Source organism: Drosophila ficusphila, unplaced genomic scaffold (genome assembly GCF_018152265.1).
Source record: "Drosophila ficusphila isolate 14025-0441.05 unplaced genomic scaffold, ASM1815226v1 contig_791, whole genome shotgun sequence".
Lineage (NCBI taxonomy): Eukaryota > Metazoa > Arthropoda > Insecta > Diptera > Drosophilidae > Drosophila > Drosophila ficusphila.
Window position 1 is genome coordinate 9,234,101 of NW_025064737.1, and position 19,561 is coordinate 9,253,661.

Genomic DNA, 19,561 nt, shown 5'->3' on the forward strand with positions numbered 1-19,561 from the left:
TTTTCTATCTTAGTATGCTTTAACTAAAAAATGCATTGGGACTTGACAGTGAAAATCGCACTCAGCTTTCGCTAACATTAAAGAATTTAACAGCTTATATCTTTTAAAGCAGACCTAAAAAATTTTCTGAATCAAGTCAAACGGTTGAAAAGTTTTGTTTTGTAGCTTTCTGTTTTCCCGCAAGCAGATGATAATTTAAACAGCGCGCCAAGCACACCTGGCTTGGCGGATTTTTTGCCATCGAAAGACATCCACACTAGCACTCAAACATTTCGATAACGTCAACAAAACGAAAGCAAAATCCCTCTGTGTTCCGGCTATTTAACCAGTGGAATCGGGACCACCCGCCACATGAGGGAGCGTCAGTCGATTTAGGGCATCCAACAAATCCGTAAGCAGTGCTAAAATGGGTCCGCAGAAGTTGAAACGAACCTTCCTCGGCTTCGATTTGAGCACTCAAAAGGTGAGAACTGGAACTGCCTACGTAGTACATATCTTTGTATCCGAGATGCGGAGGCGTCTTTAAGCTGACTCCAATTCCCACCGTATGTGGGAATGGTGTTACGCCAAAAGGTCGAACGGAACTCGGGAACCTGTTTTTGCCCCCAACCGAAACTATTCTTATCAGTAACAGTGACCCGGGGCTCGATTCTCGCTTATCTGCCAAAGTCCCAGACACAAACAATTTAACTATTATGGTTTGATTATTAAAATTCATGTTCGGATGTATTGGCCCACCGCCATTATCTTAATAATGCCGCAATAACTTTCGCAATTCCTGAATGACGCCAGCGGTGACTCCTAGTTGCCCTCTGTTTGATCGTTACTTTCGAGGTGTGTCTCCCCGTATCTCTAATTGGTGCCCCATTTAACTTCTTTCAGCTTAAAGCTATCCTGCTCAGTTCCACTTTGGAAGTCATAGCCGCGGCGGAAGTGAAATTCGACACAGACTTGCCAGAGTTTCGGACCACGGGCGGTGCCAATGCCGGATCCTTGAAAAATGAGTGAGTCTGGGACTTAAAAATGAGGTCAATACAATACCTAAATAAGTGTTCAACCTTATTTTAGTTTTAAAAGTTCTAAATTAATTAGATACTAAAAAACTAGACTTTAATTTTGCATAAATCAAATAAAAGGCGAATCTGAGTATATTTATTGACAAAATCTATAATTGTAATTTACACAAACACAATATAAATCGAAATGTTTATCCACCAGATACTTTGTCCAGCCCGTGATGTGGGTGAAGGCGATGGACATTGTCCTGGATCGTTTGGTAATGCAGCAGGCTGATCTTAGTACAGTGGCGGCCATCGGTGGCTCCGGACAGCAGCACGGGTCGCTTTACTGGTCGAAGCACGGCATCAAAACGCTGAAGAACCTCGACTCCGACAAGTTCCTTCACGCACAAATCGATGACTCCTCCTTCGCGGTGAACCGTACGCCCATTTGGATGGACGCCACAACCACAAAGCAGTGCCTTGAAATGGAGATGGCTTTGGGAGGCCAGCAAAGAATGCTCGAGTTGACTGGCTCCAAGTGCTACGAACGCTTTACGGGACCCCAGATCAGGAAGATCTATCAGTTGCGCTGTCACGCCTACGACGAGACCCAACGAATCTCATTGGTAAGCAGCTTCATATCTTCGCTATTCCTGGGCTCGGTGGCGCCCATCGACTTCAGCGATGGCTCCGGTATGAATCTGCTCGACATTCGCAAGAAGACTTGGTGCAAGGAGTGCCTGAATGTCTGTGCACCCGATCTGGACGAGCGCCTGGGAGTTCCAGTCAGTCCAAATACGGTCTTAGGCAACGTCTCGAAATACTTTGTAAACCGCTTTAGCTTCTCGCCCGACTGCAAAGTGATTGCCAGCACTGGAGACAATCCATCGGCGCTGGCAGGAATGCTGGTGTGCTGTAACTGGATGAACATCTCCCTTGGTACCAGCGACACTCTTATGATGAGCTTGAAGAATCCACTTAACTGGGAGGAGGGTCATATCCTGTGTCATCCAACCGATACAGACGAGTACATGGGACTTTTATGGTACGAATTTTTCCAGAGATCAGTTCAGAAAGAAAGCATATTTACATATCCCCATTTAGTTTTAAAAATGCTTCCTTGGTGCGCGAGGCAATGAACAAGACGATGGCCGGCGGCAACTGGGATAAGTTCAACGAGTATCTCGACTCCACACCTCGCGGAAACTTCGGAAACATGGCCGTCCACTTTAACGACCTGGAGATTATCCCCAAGGCTCAGGGCATTCTCCGTTGGAGCAAGGAAATCAAACCTGATTCCCCGGAGGCAGCTAAGGGAGTTGTCAAGTAAGCCGGACTGCTGTTTTTTTATTTAAGTAGATTGTTTTACAAGCCATACATCAAGAAATGTACTAAAACCAATAACTCCACAGCTGTTAACAATGAGTTATTAGTGTTGACGTGTTATTAACAAGCGGGATCAAAAAAACCTTTTTAAATAATTACTTTACAAGTGAAGCCAGAGAAAACCCTTTTAAATGATTATTTTTATAGACCTATTTTTTACCTTTACTTTTTTTATTTGTTTTACCAAAAGTTTGGTAGGTTTTTGCGTTTGGCGTTACGCTAAAAAGGGCGTTTTCACATCTTATTTATCACTTTTCCAATTCTTACAGATTCAGTTCGCCCCAAATTGAAATTCGTGCCTTAGTTGAAGGTCAGATGCTGCATCACCGAGCAGTGGCGGAAGACCTGGGCTATCGATTTGGGCCAGAGACTAAAATCCTTGTCACAGGAGGAGCATCTGTTAACAAGTCGATCCTGCAGACAATCGCCGATGTGTTCAACTCCCCAGTCCATATCCAGGTGGGTTCACCTGTCCCTTTATAAGGGTCATGCAATAAAACCTTAAATTTTGTTTGCAGGACGAAGGTCATGAGGGTGCCCTTATAGGAGCGGCATACAGAGCCGCCTATGCACTCTATACTCAGGAGCTGGATAAAAAATCGACCCCACTCAGTTACCGAGATTACATCCTTAGTCTTACGCCCAACAAGCTGCACCTTGTCTGCGAGCCACACAAGGACAGCGAAGAAATCTACGCCCCAATGAGGATTCGATATCGCGAAATGGCGCGCGTCCTGACCAGTGAACAATAGACTTACTGATTACCCAACGCAACATTCCGTTTTATACTCCGTGATTTCCCCTACTCACCTTCCAAATCCTGTTTGTACGTCGCCTAAAATTAACAGAACTAAAGTGCAATTAACAAATTCTGTGATTGACAATTTATTACAAATTTATGCGAAACCATATACAAATAAATTTCTACATATGGAGCATTCCTAATTGTGTCTGTTGTGACTTTACTCTTTGATCCTTTTACTTCTTGCGACCACCACGCTCCTTGACCTGTAAATGCACTGTGGTTCCGTTTACAAGATTGTAGAAGGCCATAGTATTGCTGTCTTTGAAGAACATTCCCTGAAAAGAAAGTGGTTTAATTATGATTCTTTAAGAATATAATTTTTTTACCTCATAGAAGATCTTCTGCTTGGCCGGTGGCATACCAGTTTCGTCCTGTAGCTTCGTCTTGAGATTGGTTATCGGTTCAGAAAGTGCCATGGTCACGGCTATCATCTGGCCATTAAGCTTCCACTCGGATTTGTCGGAGTTGGGCACCAGAACCTGAATGGTTACAGGGCTCTGAAAGTTCACAAAACGGTTACTATTTTCTCTCCTTTGTTTGTAACAGAGGGTACAAATAAATTTACCTTATGAGAGGCAATGAACTCGGCCTCCGGAATAAGGTTATCCTCGGAACGCATTTTCTTGGAAGGCGGCTCATCTTCCAAAGGCATTAAATCAACCGGCGGAGCAGGAGCAATCGGAGGAGCTCCACCGGGCTGCATGTTCATGTAGCCTCCACCACCAGCTCCGAATGGTGGTTCTGTGAAATAAAACTATCGTAAAAACAAAGCGGAATGAATAGATCCGATTATCTCACGCATCATTTGAGGACGAAGTTGCATCAGCTGCATCACCGGCTGAGGTTGCTGGGGCGGATGATGGTGGTGCTGCTGGTGCGGCGGCGCCGGCTGATGCGGCGGATGGTGGTGGTGCATATTGTGGTGTCCATGATGACCTCCTCCACCGCCGCCTTGGTGGTGCTGGCTCTGACTGGAGTGACTGTGCTGCGACTTGGTCGATGGCTGCGGCGGAGCGGACAGCGTGGCCTTGCTGCCCACCGGTTTGGGTCCGATCTTTTCCTTCTCCTCGTCCGGCAGCAATCCCTTGACCTTGTGGATCTGATGGATTTGTTCCTCCAACGTGATATTTGCTCGAGCTGCTCGCGTAGCGGCCTCCACACTGGATGTGTGGCCATCCCAGGTGACGCGATCGTCCTTCTTGGTCTCCTCTTCGCCCAGCTTCTTGCCGATAACCGTCTCCTCATCACCCACACCGAAAATATCCGTACGTCGCTCGGCCAGCTGCTTGAGACTCGCTTCGATTGCTGTGCCTGCGGCGAAGACATTGTCCTGGTTGATTTTCTCCACGGTGTGCTTGTCGCGCTGCTCCACCCAGCGTGGATCCAAAAGACCGATGCGCATGTGCTCCGAAACCTTGGAGGCCGGAATCTTTTCACCCGTAATAGGGGAGATAAGATACTCGTCTGTTGGCATTGGCGCCGGCTTCGGTTGCGTAGCCTTGGGATCGTACTTCTTGACCACCACCTTGTCGTGGGTGGGTGGCAGCATCGGCGCCACAGCAGGCTGCAATTTGGTTGTGGGAGTGTCCTCGTCGCTGGAAGCCTCGTCCATATCCTGCACCTGGGTATTATCCCTCTTAGCGCCGGTCGGCTGTCCATACGACGAAACGTTCTTCATCTGAATGCCGACACGGTTCTCCATCTGCGAAAGCTTCAGTCCGCTGTCGTGGTGACTGGTCACCTGTGAGTCGCCCTCGTCATCCGATTCAATCTGCATCTCAGTGTCACCTTCCTCGTCCATCAAACGCTCCTCCATTAGCACACGGGCGCCCACCTCGTCGGGGTTTGTGGGCGGCGGGAAGTTGCCCGATTCGAATGGCTGATAGTCCACCGTTTCGACCACCACAAAGTCATGCCAATCGATCTGGGCATAGGCCACACGCTCTCGCTCGATCTTCTCCTCCTCGCGACGACGTTGTGCCTCCTGATGACGCTGCCAGTTGGCTCGATACTTCACGTGGTCCAGCACCTGGTTCATGCTGCTCCTGCCCGGAGCACTCTCGGCGCGCAACTTACCCAGTAGATCCTTGGGTGGTATCAGAACCTTGGTGTACTGCTCCAGCAGTTTGGTGAAATACTGGAAGAGTGAGTGCTGGGGTCGCAAGAAGTCAAACTGGAAGTTGCGCTGCTCCCGACTCATCAGGTTGGTAAGAAACTGACGGCCATTACGGGCCACAAACTGAGCTGTAAGCTTCACAATGTCCCTGAATTGGAAAAGAGGTTTTAGTATAATAATTAAGATTTTGGGACAGTAAACTAACAAGTCCAAAGCCGAAATGGAAGGTGGATCTGCAATGAACTCGAACTCTGGCGGGGGTTCCTTGGGCACAAATTGCTGTTCGACTACCTGCTTGAGGAGTTCCTGCTGGCGTTGTTGGGCGGCACTAGTCACCGCCAGCTGCTTCATACCCGTGAGGGCAGTGATGCCGGCATCTGAGGAAGACAAAAATTACGTAAAATAAACCATTTTAATCAAATTCAATCCTAACTTACCGTTGCCCTCACGGAACTCATTGACTTTGTGTCTGTAATAGGCGTGGTAGGGGTCTCCGCCATTCAAAAAATTGAACTTCGGATTGCCCAGCTCATTTTGCCGAATTCGGGCCTCGAACTCCGGTCCATTGCGAGCTACAAAACTGGCGGTCTTGTCAACGATATCTATTAGTTAAAGCATTGCTAACTGAGTATGTGGAAAACACTATAGAGTATAAGACTAATATTTGCTAGCGGAAAATTTGTGATTAAATTGTTTTGTTTCATTTTGTAAAGGATGCTTCTGACTTCCGGCGGCGGATAGATAATCCCGACAATGGGACCCGACATCGACTTGGGCTGGTCATTCCCGAACTGCTCGTCAGTGGCTTCCGCATCTAAAGCTGGCATGGTTGATTAAATGTCCCTCTCTTATTGATAAAATTAAGATTACTTTTTACGAAAAACGCTTGTTTAGATGAAAATATGGTTAAAAGTGTGACCAGAGTTGGGCCAGCGAAATATAACAGCTTCCAGAAATAAAATCCAAAAATATGTTACGACTTTAAAATATTACTATTAACTAACTATTTAACAAGTTAACTGGCATCAGATTTTATATATTTATTAATAAATAGATAACAAATTATTAAACAAATACAACAATTTTTATAACATATATGGCATGTAAATAATACGTTGCTTATTAGGGCAAAAATCAAACTGGTTCCAAGCCAGAACTAGAGATTCAAATTAAATTTGGTCAAATTTATCGATAACAAATTATTTGGCGGCTTGGTTAATTTATCTTAACAACAAAAAGGTTTAATGAAAAATGGCTTATTCGTTTTAAAAAAAATTTTGTAAGAACACAGCATTGGGGACACCCTCAGGTGTGGTCATCATTTGCATAATAAGATGGTGTGTGTAATTGATTCACCAAGTCAAAACAAAAATATCATTTGTTTACGTTTACCCGATTTGGTATCCGAATAAAGAGAGAGCTCTCAAGCTGATGATGATGAGCTCCATTGTGCGTGATAACGATCCGACGCATTCTCATCGGCTCGATTCTACCGAGATTTTCCCCCAAGCTCAGCAGTCTACGATTCGCCGCTGAGCCGTTGACACGAATTAATTGAACGGAAAGCGCGGATTTAATCCAATCGAATCGCCGTTCGGATCACTTTCTTATCACAAGCCCACTACGTGACTTAAATTCCATTGACGTGCGAGTATTTTGTGAATCACAACCGGTGGCTGAGAAATCAGCGTTCTAGAACAAAGAAAAGAGCAATGGGGGGCATCAGTAACGTCTGTCTGCTGCTGGCTCTCATCATAGGAACATCATTATTGACAATAGGCGATGCTAAATGTAAGTATAATTACTAAAAGACTCAATACACTGGTCATGAAGTAAACATTTTCAAACAAAGCATTTTGATCTCAGAAGTAACAATTGATACAATTTAATACGATTTTTATAATCCGATTATAAAATTCCATCTTAGAGAAACCGATTTATGAATAGAGAGTTTAAAAAAGAGACCATATGATCAGCAGAGTATGAGACAGGGGCGGACGCAGGGGGGTGTTTGGGGGTCCGGACCCCCCCAAAATCGCAGACTTTTTCAAATTCCCTTACAGCACATGGCCTTTCAACCATATAAACTAAAAATTTTTTTGACCGGACCCCCCCCAAACGAAAAAATTTTTCGACCGGACCCCCCCCAAAATTTTTTTCTGCGTCCGCCCCTGGTATGAGACTATCAATATTATTTCTTGGTTAATATTCGGTTCAAAAAAGTGTCACAGTTTTAAAATGCAGTTTTCATTAAATAAACAACTTTGGAAGACTTTCAAAAATCGAGGATGGTGATAAATGTTATCAGCCATATCGCACTTTCAAATCAAATGTTGATTTTATTGACACTAAAAAAATTAAAGTCCGGATACTGTTTTGTCATCATAGTGTATAATTGTACTTTCCCTATTTTTGCGGGTTCAAATTGATCGATGGTCGAAGCTCACTTGTTATATCATCATGAATGACTGCATTTGTTTTTACCAATTCTCACGTTCACTTGTAAACAATTCAAAGGCGCGACATTTCAGAAACCTATTTACATGAACTTGTTTATAAATATCTCAATAAATCCCAAATGTTCACCCCAAGAGTTCACAATTAAAAATGCAAACATGTGCAAATGTCTTATCAGTCAAAAAGGAAAACCCAATAAAAAGTTGTTTACTATCGGATCCCAATAGATTTTTATAGGCGTGGCAATAAGAATATTTTTAGATTCACATTTGTATCAATTAGCATGCTTTAACAGATTAGTGGGATGCACACCTATGTTAATGACCGGGCAGTTCACAAGAGTTCTATCGTTTGCTGCCCAACATGACCTTCGCCATAGAGCTTACAATCTTAAATTGCCTAGATTAATGTGTTGACAGAGCTTAATTTATGGAATATTCCACAGTACAATTCAAGTATTACGGTACAAATAAATTATTCCTTTAAGAAATAAAGCAATTGACTTGAAGCGGCGCCAAGAATTTATGTTCCCACGAAGGTAATTGTTTCAGTAAATGGGAAACAACTTAAGTTATTTCTTTTAACAAATTTATCTCCAAATGTAATATTTCCTTTTAATTGGTTTATTTTTTTCAATGTATTCATATGCAGCAAGTTTGGATCTTTATGGAGCATTAGAGCGTATTCCTGCAGCGAAATGGTTGGATATGGTGAACTCGGCGCTCGACTCAGTTAACAGACAAAAGCGGTTTGTAAATATTTATTTATTATTATTACATTGAAAACCAGTCAAATTAAAAAACCTTTAGTGATTAAGTTCGAAAGTTGACACCTTTCTGCTTTTGAGTGAAATACTGAAAAGTTTTTAATTAAATAAGTTTTTTGCGTTACTCAGAGTTTAGCTCTGATGTATATTTACCCATAACTCTATTAATAAACTGATGATATAAATATGATTTTTAAAAGTTACTTAAAATCTTATTTTACATCTTAAAGGCTTGAGGAAAATCTGCTGAGTTCCGACATCACTGTTAAGAATGGTAGCCTTTCACATGTTCAACTTCTGGATACATTGCCGAGTTTGGATTCAAAAAAGGACAGTGAACTCGCTCAGAAGATCATAAAGTCCAGCTTGTTTGTGTACAACAGTCAGTGCCTGCCAAATGAAATCGACGGAGATGATTGCCGCAGTTTCCTGGAGCAAAAACCCCTTCCTGAAGGAAGTAGTCTGCGAACCGAGTGCGAAAACTTGCTAAAGACAAATCGAGAGGGTCATCACGCTTTCAGAAGGTTGCTGGGAAGCAGTCACTACAAGGATGGTTTCTATGATGTATGTTTACTCTATAAAGTAGCTTCAATTAATTTACTAAGGACCCTTTATCTTTTTAGATGTTCCCCAATTCCGGAAGGCGCAACAGTGTTCCGGCAGCCTGGTCCATTAGTAAGGAGCTCTACGAACCCGATAATATTCAAACGGATAAGCGGATTATTCTGGATAGCAATCTTAATTTGGGTCTGGCACAGTGGGCTCAGTTTGTGGAGCACGATCTTAGCAAGCCAGTCTCCCAATCGATGAGTGAGTTCTTCAAGTACTTAATCCTCATTACATCCGTCATTATATATAAAGTCTATTTACGAAAATGTATAAGACATTATCAATGACAATAAAATTAGTATGCAAATTGTTTTAAGAAAGTTTTCAGATGCGCTTTAGTAGTTAAACTAATTGCAAATAATTAAAACAACATTATTAAGACTTAAGCTGTTGAGAATTTTCTTTCACATTAAAAGTGTACGAAAGCCTATTCGTTTAATTAAAATGTTTTTCCCCACTATATAAATTCAATTAACCATTACTGCATTCCCAGGCAGTGGAGCTCCGATCGAGTGTTGCAGCCGTGACCAGAACAACCTTCAGCCTCGTCATCACCACCCGGCCTGTGCTCCGATTCTCCACCAGCCCAGTGGGAAATACGACGTGCCCAGCTGCCTCAATTACGTGAGAAGTGCTCTGGCCGTGGCCGATTGCAATTTTGGTGGCGCTGAACAGGTGAGAAGAATTCATTCGTATCAAGCCATGAGAATACCACTAATTTATATGATTTCTACAGCTCAACCAGGCCACGGGATCCTTGGATTTGTCGCAGCTTTATGGCTTTTCCACGGCAGCAGAAAGAAAGTTGAGACAATTCCAGGGAGGCCTTCTGAAGACCACTCCACGAGGAGAGTTCGACAGTGCCCTGCTGCCCATGGCCACGGATACGGAAGGACCCTCCTTTTGTGCCAAGGAAAGAATTGGAGATGGCACCTGCTTTGCAGCTGGAGATTCGCGTGTCAACAGCAACCCCTTCTCCATTCTGATCTACACGATCTTCTTGCGAAATCACAATCGATTGGCCAAAGAACTAAAGAATCCTCATTGGGATGATGAAAAGCATTTCCAGGTTGCCAAGGCTATTAATGTGTATATATATCGTCGGATAGTGATCGAGGAATGGCTTCCGGCGGTTCTTGGCGAACGTATGGCCGCTGAGGTGCAGAGAAAAAAACTGGATCGTGGCCTGGAAGTCTCCAATGAGTTTGCAGTGGCCGCCATTCGATTCTACTTCTCAATGCTGCCCAATGAGCTTCAAAATTTGACAAAGAACAACGTTGTGCTTGGTACTGAAAAGTAAGTCGTCTTAACTTCATTTTACGTATACATAATATAAATTTATGTGATAGAAAAATATTACGTATACGTATTCCAGGATAAATTCTCTTTAAGGCTAAAAAGTTACGATGTATATGATAAGCCTCATGTTTTTTTAAATAATTACGTTTGGTTGCTACTACAAATATTCTTTCAACTAGAATTGCCTAAAGAGCACTCTTTATCCTGCTTAAATTTAATATTGGCAATAAACTATTATTTTTCAAAATTCCTAACATTTAATATCCCTACAGAAATAACCAGTATGTCTTTATTAGCAAGGACGTACCAACGACAAATTTATTTGAACTCAAGGAAGAAATATACAACCCACAACTGCAGTACACTTCCAAGAAACTGAACGACATTCTTGAAAGTTTACTTAACCAGGAGATCATGAAAATGGATGCTGCCTACTCTGGAGGTGTAAGTCCGCCAATTGTAGTGCTGAAAAGATGCAGAAATAATAGTTCTCTTTTTAGGTTGTTTGGCACAATGACACTAAACCCACACATGCTGATATCCTAGCTTTCGACATCCAAAGGGGCAGGGATCACGGTTTGCTCCCATATCATAGGTATTTGGAATCGTGCACTCTGCTGAGACCTGTAAACAGTTGGAGAGACTTTGAGGAGTTTATTCCTAAAGATGTATGTTTTGCTGCAGAAACAATTAATATTATTGTTTCTAATTATTAATTATTATTTTAAAAATTTTTTAGGTTTTGGATAAGCTGAAAATTATTTACAGCAGTTGGTCTGAAGTGGATTTGATTGTCGGTGGTATCTCGGAAAAACCAGTTGCTGGATCTGTTGGACCCACTTTTAGCTGCATAATCTGTAGGTATCCCAAAAAAGAACAAACATACAATTATGTTAATTAAATACTTTCATTATAGCTGAGCAATTCGCACACGTGCTTAAGCAACACCAGCAAAATTCTGACAGCAAATACCCTCTGTTGTCGGAGTACTTCCGAGACATGAATGGAACCAAACTCTTGTGTCGAAACTCCGGTCTTTCGGCTGTTCCCCAGAATATCTTCCAGTTGCCATCGGCCCGGTGAGTATTGAAAAACGGTCATAATAGATCACCTGTCACTGGTTTTCTGCGTTGAGTCACTGCAGTCTGTACGCAATTTGATTCCCATTTAATATTATACTGAGTACCGGGGTGATAAGCTCGGCAACGGAAATTATCTACAACCATAATGAATGTTTTTTGTGTTTCTTTGCAGTAATCAAATGGTCTCTTGCAAAGATGTCTAGAGTTTGACAATACACCGGCGCTCACACATCGCATACGAATTTAAGATTAAGTTCCTAAACCAAAAAAATGAAATGTAACAGACAAAGCTTAATAAATACCTCAATCAGATCTTGATTGGGATTGCTTTATGGGTTGTTAACGATATGTTCTGTATAAATAAACACGGTGCTGCAGATCGATTGTTTGACACTTTTGATAACTCTCAATTTAGAAGCAACGTCGTTGGAGTCACGCAATATTACTACAATAAAAGTTGTTGCAGAAAGTGTTGCGGCAAATGCGATACGTGTATTGCCATTTTCAACAATTCCCATTTTCAACCGTAATGAGGGTCGCTTTTTTCTCTCATTACGTGAATTAGTCTGCAAACATCAATAAAAGGCAAGAATGTCACAATTAGCACCAATAAAAAGTTATTGGCCAATAAACAAATAAAACTATTTCTTCAAACGTTTGCAAAGAAGGTTTTATGGCAACGAGTTTACGATAGAGGGTTTTCGATTTGCGAAAAATTAATGTGCAAATGTATTTTTAAAGAAACCAGTATTAGAACTTGAAAAGGTAGATATTTTTAAAATATTCAGGTATACCTAAATACTCATATCAGTTTATCTATAGATTGATGGAGAACTGTACGTAAAATAAAAAGTCATGAGACCCTGCCACTGGATAGTACTAAATTATTGATGGAAGACTTTAAATTATAAGTGATTTATAATAAACATTCTTTTTAAACAGATACATAAAAGGTACTCTCAAATATTTACTATAAGAACTTTTGGATTAATTTCATTTCATATATGCAAATTTTAGATAAATCAGGCATGACTCATATGGATATTTATTTTTAAAAATTATTTAATAATAATACTGTTATTGATTAAATTGTCCGATAAATAAGCAAACATGGAAAGCACGCCAGTATGCAGACACTTGGGGATTACTTTGTCGGTTGGCCAAATATGCCAGAAATGTTGCGGGGGAACACGCAGAAATTCCTTATATGTTTACCTTCGATTGCGAGCACTTGTTGGTGGCCCCAGGGACAAACGCTGACCATTTGATGCGATCACCTTGTGGCCCGATATGAAAACCAAGCTCAATCGCCAGCAGACTCTCTCTAGGAGGAGGAATGGCATAATATTTGTTTCTGTTGCTCCTCGGCGGCCAGATAAGATTGCCGAAAGTGCCAATGAGTATCGAGCGATACGGGAGATAAGGCACACTTTTGCTTTTGCTTTTGCGATAACGCACCGCTGAAACAATTTCAGGCAATCAATTAATGAGCGGGGAGCCAGCTGATATCGCCGATTGCCTTTGGGCCAGCCAACGTCAGTTAGTTGGAGTTGGAATTCGATTCACAGCGGGTCGAGAGTGCGAGTTCGGGCCAAACAAAAAAAAAAAGAAAGAAAATAAAAGAGAAAATAGTTAAAATAAAAGTGCACAGTGGGCAGTACAAGGTAACCCATCGGTTCATCTAAGCCTGTAAATCAAGACATCAAAGATACGGCGCAGACATCGGTATCTCAGGATCTGATGTCATGCAAGTGAAAGCAATAAATATAAATCTGAAATCAAAGCAGACAGCCATCCGACGGCGTAGATAATTGGCCCAAAATCATGGCCTAAAAATACGCGATTAACTTTTATATTCGAGCCTTTATGTAATGAGCTTTCATTAAGAGATTGCTTCATGTGCCAAGAATTTCCTGGCTTTGTGATAACTACAAAAGCAAAATATTGGCAGTGCAAAAGCAAAAAAGCAAAGGCAATCGCAAAGTCAGTGCCTAATTGCGTTTATCTAATCGGGCAGGTGGTAGCCACCACACAGGTGAAATAGGTGATTTTGTATGTGTTTCTGCATGCAAGGGTATCTATCTATCTATATCCCATTGGCCACTCCGAATCAATAGTTTCCCGGAACGCTGTGATTCCACATCGGCGGAATGGTCAAAGCAGGCAATAGGACCTTGAAATACTTTCGACCCATATCGGTCAAGTATGGGTAAATATTCTGATCGATGGATGCCAAACACAGTCTGGAATATGGGAAATAACAACTTAATAAAAGTGTTTATTAGTACAAATCTAAAGTTCGAATGGTTGCATTAAAAAAAAATAAAAATATCATTTAAAAATTAGGATTTTCTAAACTTTTAAAGGGGTTTATAAGGCCTTAAATTGTGTAGTCTGTAATTGCTTTTATTCTTGCACAATAAAGGTCTTTCTGCTTCGGGTTCTTTGAATTCCTAAATGTAATCACTGAAAGGGCTTATTGACAATGGGCCATGTTTACATGCATTAGTTTCCCTGAAGTGTTATCATCAAAACAAATCGACATAAAACAAATATAAAGAAAGAAATATAAAAAGGCACAGTACAGAATTGCGCAGTCTTTTTTCATTTGCGTGTGAATATTGAACTTAAAGCAGCGTTTCAATGAACCAATATATGATACAAATTAATGGTTATAAAAACCCCAATAACCCAATAATTTTGATTAACAATTTGCGTATTCTCTCAGGATGCCACGAAACGGCTACGACAATGGAGCTCCTTCGGGGCAACAACCTAATGGGCATTATGATGAGATTAAACCCACTTACGCCCTGGAACACTTGGCCACCTTCAAGTTGAAAAACGAGGCTGAAATCAAGCAGCCGAAGGAGAAGATGAAGCTGCTGATTGAATTGGACAAAACTGGTGGCATCTGGCCGCACAAGATGTTCATGAGCTTCAATGGCCAGTGGTTGGTGATGCTGGATAGCGATATGAAGGAAATCGAGAATTTCCCAGGCAGTTTGATCACGGAACCTACGGCATTTATTAGCGAACATCCACAGGAGGCTTACAACAATATTCTAATCTTCTCGGTGCCCGGAATTTCACTTGGCAATACAGAAATGCATATCTTTCAGGTGAGCAAAAAATTATAAACTCTGTAGAAAATTCAAGATAACTAAAATAATACGTATCTAAGGTGGCTGATGTGAGCTCAGTGCATTTGGTAGAGGATCTGAAGACGGTGAGTACTCCACTATACTATATTTTGCTTTCTAAGTATTCATTTCCCAAATTTTTCAGCTGAGTAAAGGAATTCCTGTAACAGTGGATCGCAATAAGACCCCAATTCTGCTGCCCAAACCAGAAAGACCCAACAATCCGCAGGCAAAGGATCAGTATGGAATAGCTGCCGCAGTGGCAGGAATTGCTGCGGAGAAGAATGCCCAGGACAAGGAGCAGACCGAACGGGATGTCCAGGTGATCAACCACTGTTTCGAGGACATTGAGAGATTCATGGCAAGACTTCATTATGCCGCCGAGGCACTCAACGAGTTGAAGTTGCGCAAGGAGCAGCACAATCCTCATGGGGAAGGTCTCCTAGTCCTTCGATCTCGACCTCCGATCGAGAGCGAGTTCCACGACATCCTGGCCAAGGTTAAACTGGCTCTAATCTACTCCGTTCGGCTGCAGAATCACTTCACCAAGTCCACCGATCCGGTGCACAATGTCTTCATCTCGCTGCAAACCATTGTGACCGTTTGCAATGACATCTACGTGGATGCGGGTATCCCAGAGGCAGTAGTTAATCCCCTCCTGCGCAGGGAGACCATTGCCTTCCTGAACGGAGCGCTCGACTCCAATGAGAAGCAGTTGTGGCAGAGCCTTGGTCCAAATTGGACTGTTCCAAAGGATCAGTTCAAGGATCACAAGAGTTCGTACCATCCGATCTTCTACGATGATTGGTCGCCCGATTGGGTTGTGGATGAGGAGGTGCAGTACTTGGCTCCCGCTCTCAAGAAGTCCTCGACTCCATCGCCAGTTCCAGTGCCTCCCAGTCCGGGATTAGGAAATAGAACCTGGCTTAATCGCCTGGAGAGCCGCAATGTAAAGATCGCCGAGGTTGCCTTCAACAAGTCGGCCACCAACGACAAGGAACTTAAGGTCACCAAGGGGGAGTATTTGGAGGTAATTATAAACTAAATATCAGCTTCAAAGCATTCCTAACGATATTTCACAAAGTGTCAAGTATTAATTTACTCATTGAAACGTTTCTTTATTGCTTGCATAATTTAAATCAATCTTATCTTGTTTATGGATGTTTATTTAATTGAGAGCTGCTACTAAATCAAAATGACTTGTCGTTTTTTGATGACGTAGCAAGCGCGGTAAAAAAATTAACTGCAGTTCAAATAATTAAGGGATTCCTATACAGCATTTAAAGAGCCTGGAATGTGTGGAATGACTAAGATAATCTACGTTAAACAAAACATTAATCTGATTTTCTGTAGATTAAAGCAATAGTAGATTAAAGCAATAAAGATTTCGTTTATCTCCAAGATGATTAAATAAAGCTAGATAAATTTAGACTATAGAGATAAGAAAACCTTAGAAACACTGACTGACTGAGTAATTCTGATTTAAGGGAATCACTGAAATCTTGTTGAAGAGATTCCAAACAAAATGTATGTCAATAACACTTTGTTCATATAAAATAGTAGACTAATCATTGCTTTTATTTTACTAGAAGTTTATCTATGAATAATCTTATCAATTGAGCAATTACGCGAAAGCCTAACTGTGGTTTCCAATCAGTTTGATAAGATTTGAAAATTATATGCCTATATTAAATCAATTTACCATGGTCCACTTCTGATTCCAAGATTATCGATGACTCCCGCAACTGGTGGAAGGCCCGTAACTCGTACGGAAACATTGGCTACGTGCCGCGGACGGTGCTCACCCCTTACAACTTCGAACCCGGAGTGAATGGAAGGGACACAGAGTCCCTGGCATCGGTGGCTCTCACGGAGAATGGCGGCGAGGAGGTGAATCCCCCCGTTTACCGCAACACAATGGCCATGTACACCGCTCCCGTGGAACGCGATCTGCAGGATCCGCTGGCCAACAGCAAGGTCATGGCGCGTACCTACTCCATGCCCAACGTGCCCGTTCCACCACCGATGCCTCCACCAGACAGTCAACCACCCACCCCCAGCGGAACCCTTAAGAGGAACATGGCGGCGGCTGGAGCCCTGGCAGGTAGGTCCTTAGTTTCTGAATTAGTATCCTTAAACATGAGCCACACAATCTTGAGTCACACCATTTTTATTGAATGTGGGTCTAGAATAAATTAAGATGTTTTAACCTGAACACAATTTTAAATATTTAAGAAGCAGATATGTACGAGTAGTTTGTTATTATTTTCACATTTTAACTTAAAAAGAAAGTCAATTAAAAAAATCTTATATAGCATAAGCAAAAAACTTTCGTGTTTAAATTATGCTATTTTTTAAACAAGCAATTATGAAACAAATATAGATATTTTCAAAGATTTAATGACAGAATTTTTTTGATAATGGCTTATTGAACTAAGAGCTATTAATTAAATTATTTTTTGCTAATTTACAGCCATGAGGGCCCGCAACGATTGCGAGGCGGATGACCAGGCCTACTACATGCAGGACGATGTAAACGACGAGCTGCGAATCATGTTGCAGCAGCGGGAGCGACGCAAGGATCTCGAGATCCTCAAGACCCCGGAGATCTACATCAACCAGAACTCGAAGCCGAAGGAGGTGGAGGAGTGGCTGAGGGGCAAGGGATTCTCGGACGTGATCATCAAGCGACTCCACACGCTCTCCGGCGAGGAGATCTTCGCCTTATCACCACACACCATCGAAAGTTACTTTGGCCAAAGGGAGAGTCGTCGCCTCATTTCCCAGATTGTGCTGCAAAAGAACTTCTGCGAGGTGAGTCCTTGGAAATACCTTCTATTCGAAACCAATTTTTAATCCAATTAAATCCCTCTTGTAGTACAAAACCATTCGATCATCGGAGCTGTCTGCCAAATTGGCTCGTGCTCGTCAAAAGGCTGATCAGTCGAATGGCAATCCCAACGAGGTCTTCTGAGCTTCCCATTTGAATAGTTGGAGTCATTATTGCGCCTCAGATGTGCTAAGTTTAGCCATTTATTTATTTACGTTTAATATGCCTACCTTTATGTTAAACCGTGTTCTTATCTGTACATTAAAAAGCCTAAAAATAATATATTTATATGTTTTTTGTTTAATAATTTATCCTTGAAATTATCATGTTCCTGAAATGAAACCAGAATGACTTTCCAAACTTGTAAACATGATAATACAGGCATGCATAATTAACTTATTCAATGCCCTGACATGATTAATTAATCGAGAATGCTATCATTACAGGAACCCTAATAAAACTGGTTATTAAACAGCTTTGCTTCGATGTTTAATGGTTAACCCAGATACCATTTATGTCTGACTCCGAATCGAACTGCAGACGTCAATCAGTGAGTGAGCTTGCACAATATCCGAATCAACTTGGATATGCAGTAAACATGATCTTCATCGATATGAAGAAGTGCCAACCGACCATCCAACCATCCAACTTGATGGAAGTGCAATAATACTGTCTCGCTGTAAGTGGTAATCTTCATAAATTCTGTCGCTAAAATGCACCCCAAATGTATGGCATTTGGGAGTTTGAAACCGGTAAGGGCGTGATTTCTGCGGGGGAAACATTTGAAAATGTAAGTCACGCGCCTGTTCACCCAAAAAACTCGGATCTGCGAAGTCACATGTTTGAAGGCTCCAACCGGTCCTATGTTTACCAGTCTGTACATGTGTTCGTTCACGTGTCCCAACTCGTTAAAACATTAAAAAGTACACCATTCGTTCGATACACATTCGGAATTTGATTTTTCGAGTTTGTCCAGTTGCCACCGATGTCCAATTGTTTCGCTTTCTGCGGCGGTTTTGCCAATTAGAACGAATTAATTTTGCAATTACGCGCCACGCACAAACAGGTCCACGGGTTATTTGGGTTTAATAGACGTTCAAATCAAATCAATTATACACAAATTTATTGTAACGAACAGCGAAAAAAACAAACACGTTATGACCGATACTTGATTTTTTGTCAACCTTTGTTACGGATAGCACTCTTAATCTATCTGTACTGCATTTGACAGACCGAATTGTGTGTGAATTTAATGTATCTAATGCCAGTCTGTTTTTTCCAATGCCCGTTGACTTTTTCCATGCAACTATGTTGGCCGCACATTTTACGGCAAGTTAATGTTGACAGATAATTACTAACTGTTTGGTGATTTGGTAATGCGATTGATTCCGACAGCAGCAAACATTCCCGGCCAGAAATACTTTAAACGATCCGCTGGTTTCTGTTGGGTGCTCTTTAGGCTTTTTTGTGAAAATACCAGGTGGTCTTTCTTGTATTGTATGGGTTTGGGATTCAGTTATGGAATATAACATTTAATTAAACGGAAATCAAATAAAAATGTTTTTGATGAAGATTACCATTTAATTCTGCGAAATATCTTAACATATTTCTGCTCAAATTTGACAATCTTAAAGCATAGAGGTTTATAAATTTGTTTAGTTTCCGGTTTGCAATGAACTCAAACCCAAATGTTTTAATTTTGGGTGTACTTAAGCTACTGCATTTCTTAACTATTGCATTCCCACTAAAACATTGTAGGGCGTCTTTGCATAGTGCCCCCATTTTGAGTACATTAAGCTCTAGGACGGCCCGAATGCTTAATTAATGAAAACAATTAGCCATAACGACGGTCACGCACAGCCAGTGACACACTCAAGACACAAGACTCCGATTTCGAAACGTTTTCGAAAGAAAAGCTCTCTAGGTCACAGCTGTGTTGGGGACACTCGAACAAGAGTTGGCACTCAAAAAGGTCACTGGATAGGTGATCCATGATCACCTCTTGTGCGATAAAGACCAATAACCAATAACATTAGGCACACTTAAAACCTAACCGAGATATGCAGG

The 19,561-nt window shown here is 41.7% G+C and overlaps 4 protein-coding genes across 5 annotated transcripts; 3 read left to right on the forward strand and 1 right to left on the reverse strand.

Moving 5' to 3' along the window:
• The first annotated feature begins 252 nt into the window (after positions 1-252).
• On the forward strand, positions 253-3,332 carry LOC108097620 (xylulose kinase). The gene is made up of 6 exons (XM_017200036.1): positions 253-463; positions 883-1,004; positions 1,219-2,046; positions 2,106-2,327; positions 2,657-2,846; positions 2,906-3,332. Exons 1-6 carry the CDS (start codon positions 407-409, stop codon positions 3,137-3,139), a joined length of 1,653 nt encoding a protein of 550 aa, XP_017055525.1. The 5' UTR covers positions 253-406; the 3' UTR covers positions 3,140-3,332.
• Positions 3,257-6,231, reverse strand: LOC108097611 (splicing factor 3A subunit 1). The gene is made up of 7 exons (XM_017200023.1): positions 6,027-6,231; positions 5,746-5,910; positions 5,514-5,685; positions 3,991-5,456; positions 3,758-3,933; positions 3,519-3,689; positions 3,257-3,467 (listed from the first exon to the last, which is right to left on the reverse strand). Exons 1-7 carry the CDS (start codon positions 6,133-6,135, stop codon positions 3,366-3,368), a joined length of 2,361 nt encoding a protein of 786 aa, XP_017055512.1. The 5' UTR covers positions 6,136-6,231; the 3' UTR covers positions 3,257-3,365.
• A 572-nt stretch (positions 6,232-6,803) lies between these two features.
• On the forward strand, positions 6,804-11,839 carry LOC108097939 (peroxidase). 2 transcript variants are annotated; one of them, XM_017200542.2, is made up of 11 exons: positions 6,804-7,099; positions 8,417-8,513; positions 8,762-9,095; positions 9,155-9,341; positions 9,634-9,815; positions 9,877-10,436; positions 10,736-10,883; positions 10,940-11,107; positions 11,179-11,296; positions 11,356-11,518; positions 11,694-11,839. In XM_017200542.2, exons 1-11 carry the CDS (start codon positions 7,021-7,023, stop codon positions 11,722-11,724), a joined length of 2,067 nt encoding a protein of 688 aa, XP_017056031.1. In that variant the 5' UTR covers positions 6,804-7,020; the 3' UTR covers positions 11,725-11,839. The 2 variants fall into 2 exon arrangements, with proteins under 2 accessions (XP_017056031.1, XP_017056023.1); XM_017200534.2 differs by having other exon boundaries at positions 6,805-7,099; positions 10,712-10,883.
• A 1,207-nt stretch (positions 11,840-13,046) lies between these two features.
• LOC108097895 (epidermal growth factor receptor kinase substrate 8) lies at positions 13,047-17,776 on the forward strand. Its single transcript, XM_017200437.2, has 7 exons — positions 13,047-13,185; positions 14,250-14,643; positions 14,706-14,750; positions 14,810-15,694; positions 16,390-16,768; positions 17,138-17,478; positions 17,543-17,776. Exons 2-7 carry the CDS (start codon positions 14,251-14,253, stop codon positions 17,636-17,638), a joined length of 2,139 nt encoding a protein of 712 aa, XP_017055926.1. The 5' UTR covers positions 13,047-13,185; position 14,250; the 3' UTR covers positions 17,639-17,776.
• The last annotated feature ends 1,785 nt before the right edge of the window (positions 17,777-19,561 follow it).

Bases quoted from the DNA above. Each gene is read 5' to 3' on its own strand.
- LOC108097620 (XM_017200036.1), top strand. From the start codon at position 407: ATGGGTCCGCAGAAGTTGAAACGAACCTTCCTCGGCTTCGATTTGAGC. The intron at 2,047-2,105 runs GTACGAATTTTT...ATCCCCATTTAG, and splicing joins GAGTACATGGGACTTTTATG to TTTTAAAAATGCTTCCTTGG. The intron at 2,328-2,656 runs GTAAGCCGGACT...CAATTCTTACAG, and splicing joins GCAGCTAAGGGAGTTGTCAA to ATTCAGTTCGCCCCAAATTG.
- LOC108097611 (XM_017200023.1), bottom strand. From the start codon at position 6,135: ATGCCAGCTTTAGATGCGGAAGCCACTGACGAGCAGTTCGGGAATGAC. The intron at 5,686-5,745 runs GTAAGTTAGGAT...TGTCTTCCTCAG, and splicing joins TGAGTTCCGTGAGGGCAACG to ATGCCGGCATCACTGCCCTC. The intron at 3,468-3,518 runs GTAAAAAAATTA...CTTTCTTTTCAG, and splicing joins AGCAGAAGATCTTCTATGAG to GGAATGTTCTTCAAAGACAG.
- LOC108097939 (XM_017200534.2), top strand. From the start codon at position 7,021: ATGGGGGGCATCAGTAACGTCTGTCTGCTGCTGGCTCTCATCATAGGA. The intron at 9,816-9,876 runs GTGAGAAGAATT...TGATTTCTACAG, and splicing joins ATTTTGGTGGCGCTGAACAG to CTCAACCAGGCCACGGGATC. The intron at 11,108-11,178 runs GTATGTTTTGCT...AAAATTTTTTAG, and splicing joins AGGAGTTTATTCCTAAAGAT to GTTTTGGATAAGCTGAAAAT.
- LOC108097895 (XM_017200437.2), top strand. From the start codon at position 14,251: ATGCCACGAAACGGCTACGACAATGGAGCTCCTTCGGGGCAACAACCT. The intron at 14,644-14,705 runs GTGAGCAAAAAA...TACGTATCTAAG, and splicing joins CAGAAATGCATATCTTTCAG to GTGGCTGATGTGAGCTCAGT. The intron at 15,695-16,389 runs GTAATTATAAAC...TCTGATTCCAAG, and splicing joins CCAAGGGGGAGTATTTGGAG to ATTATCGATGACTCCCGCAA.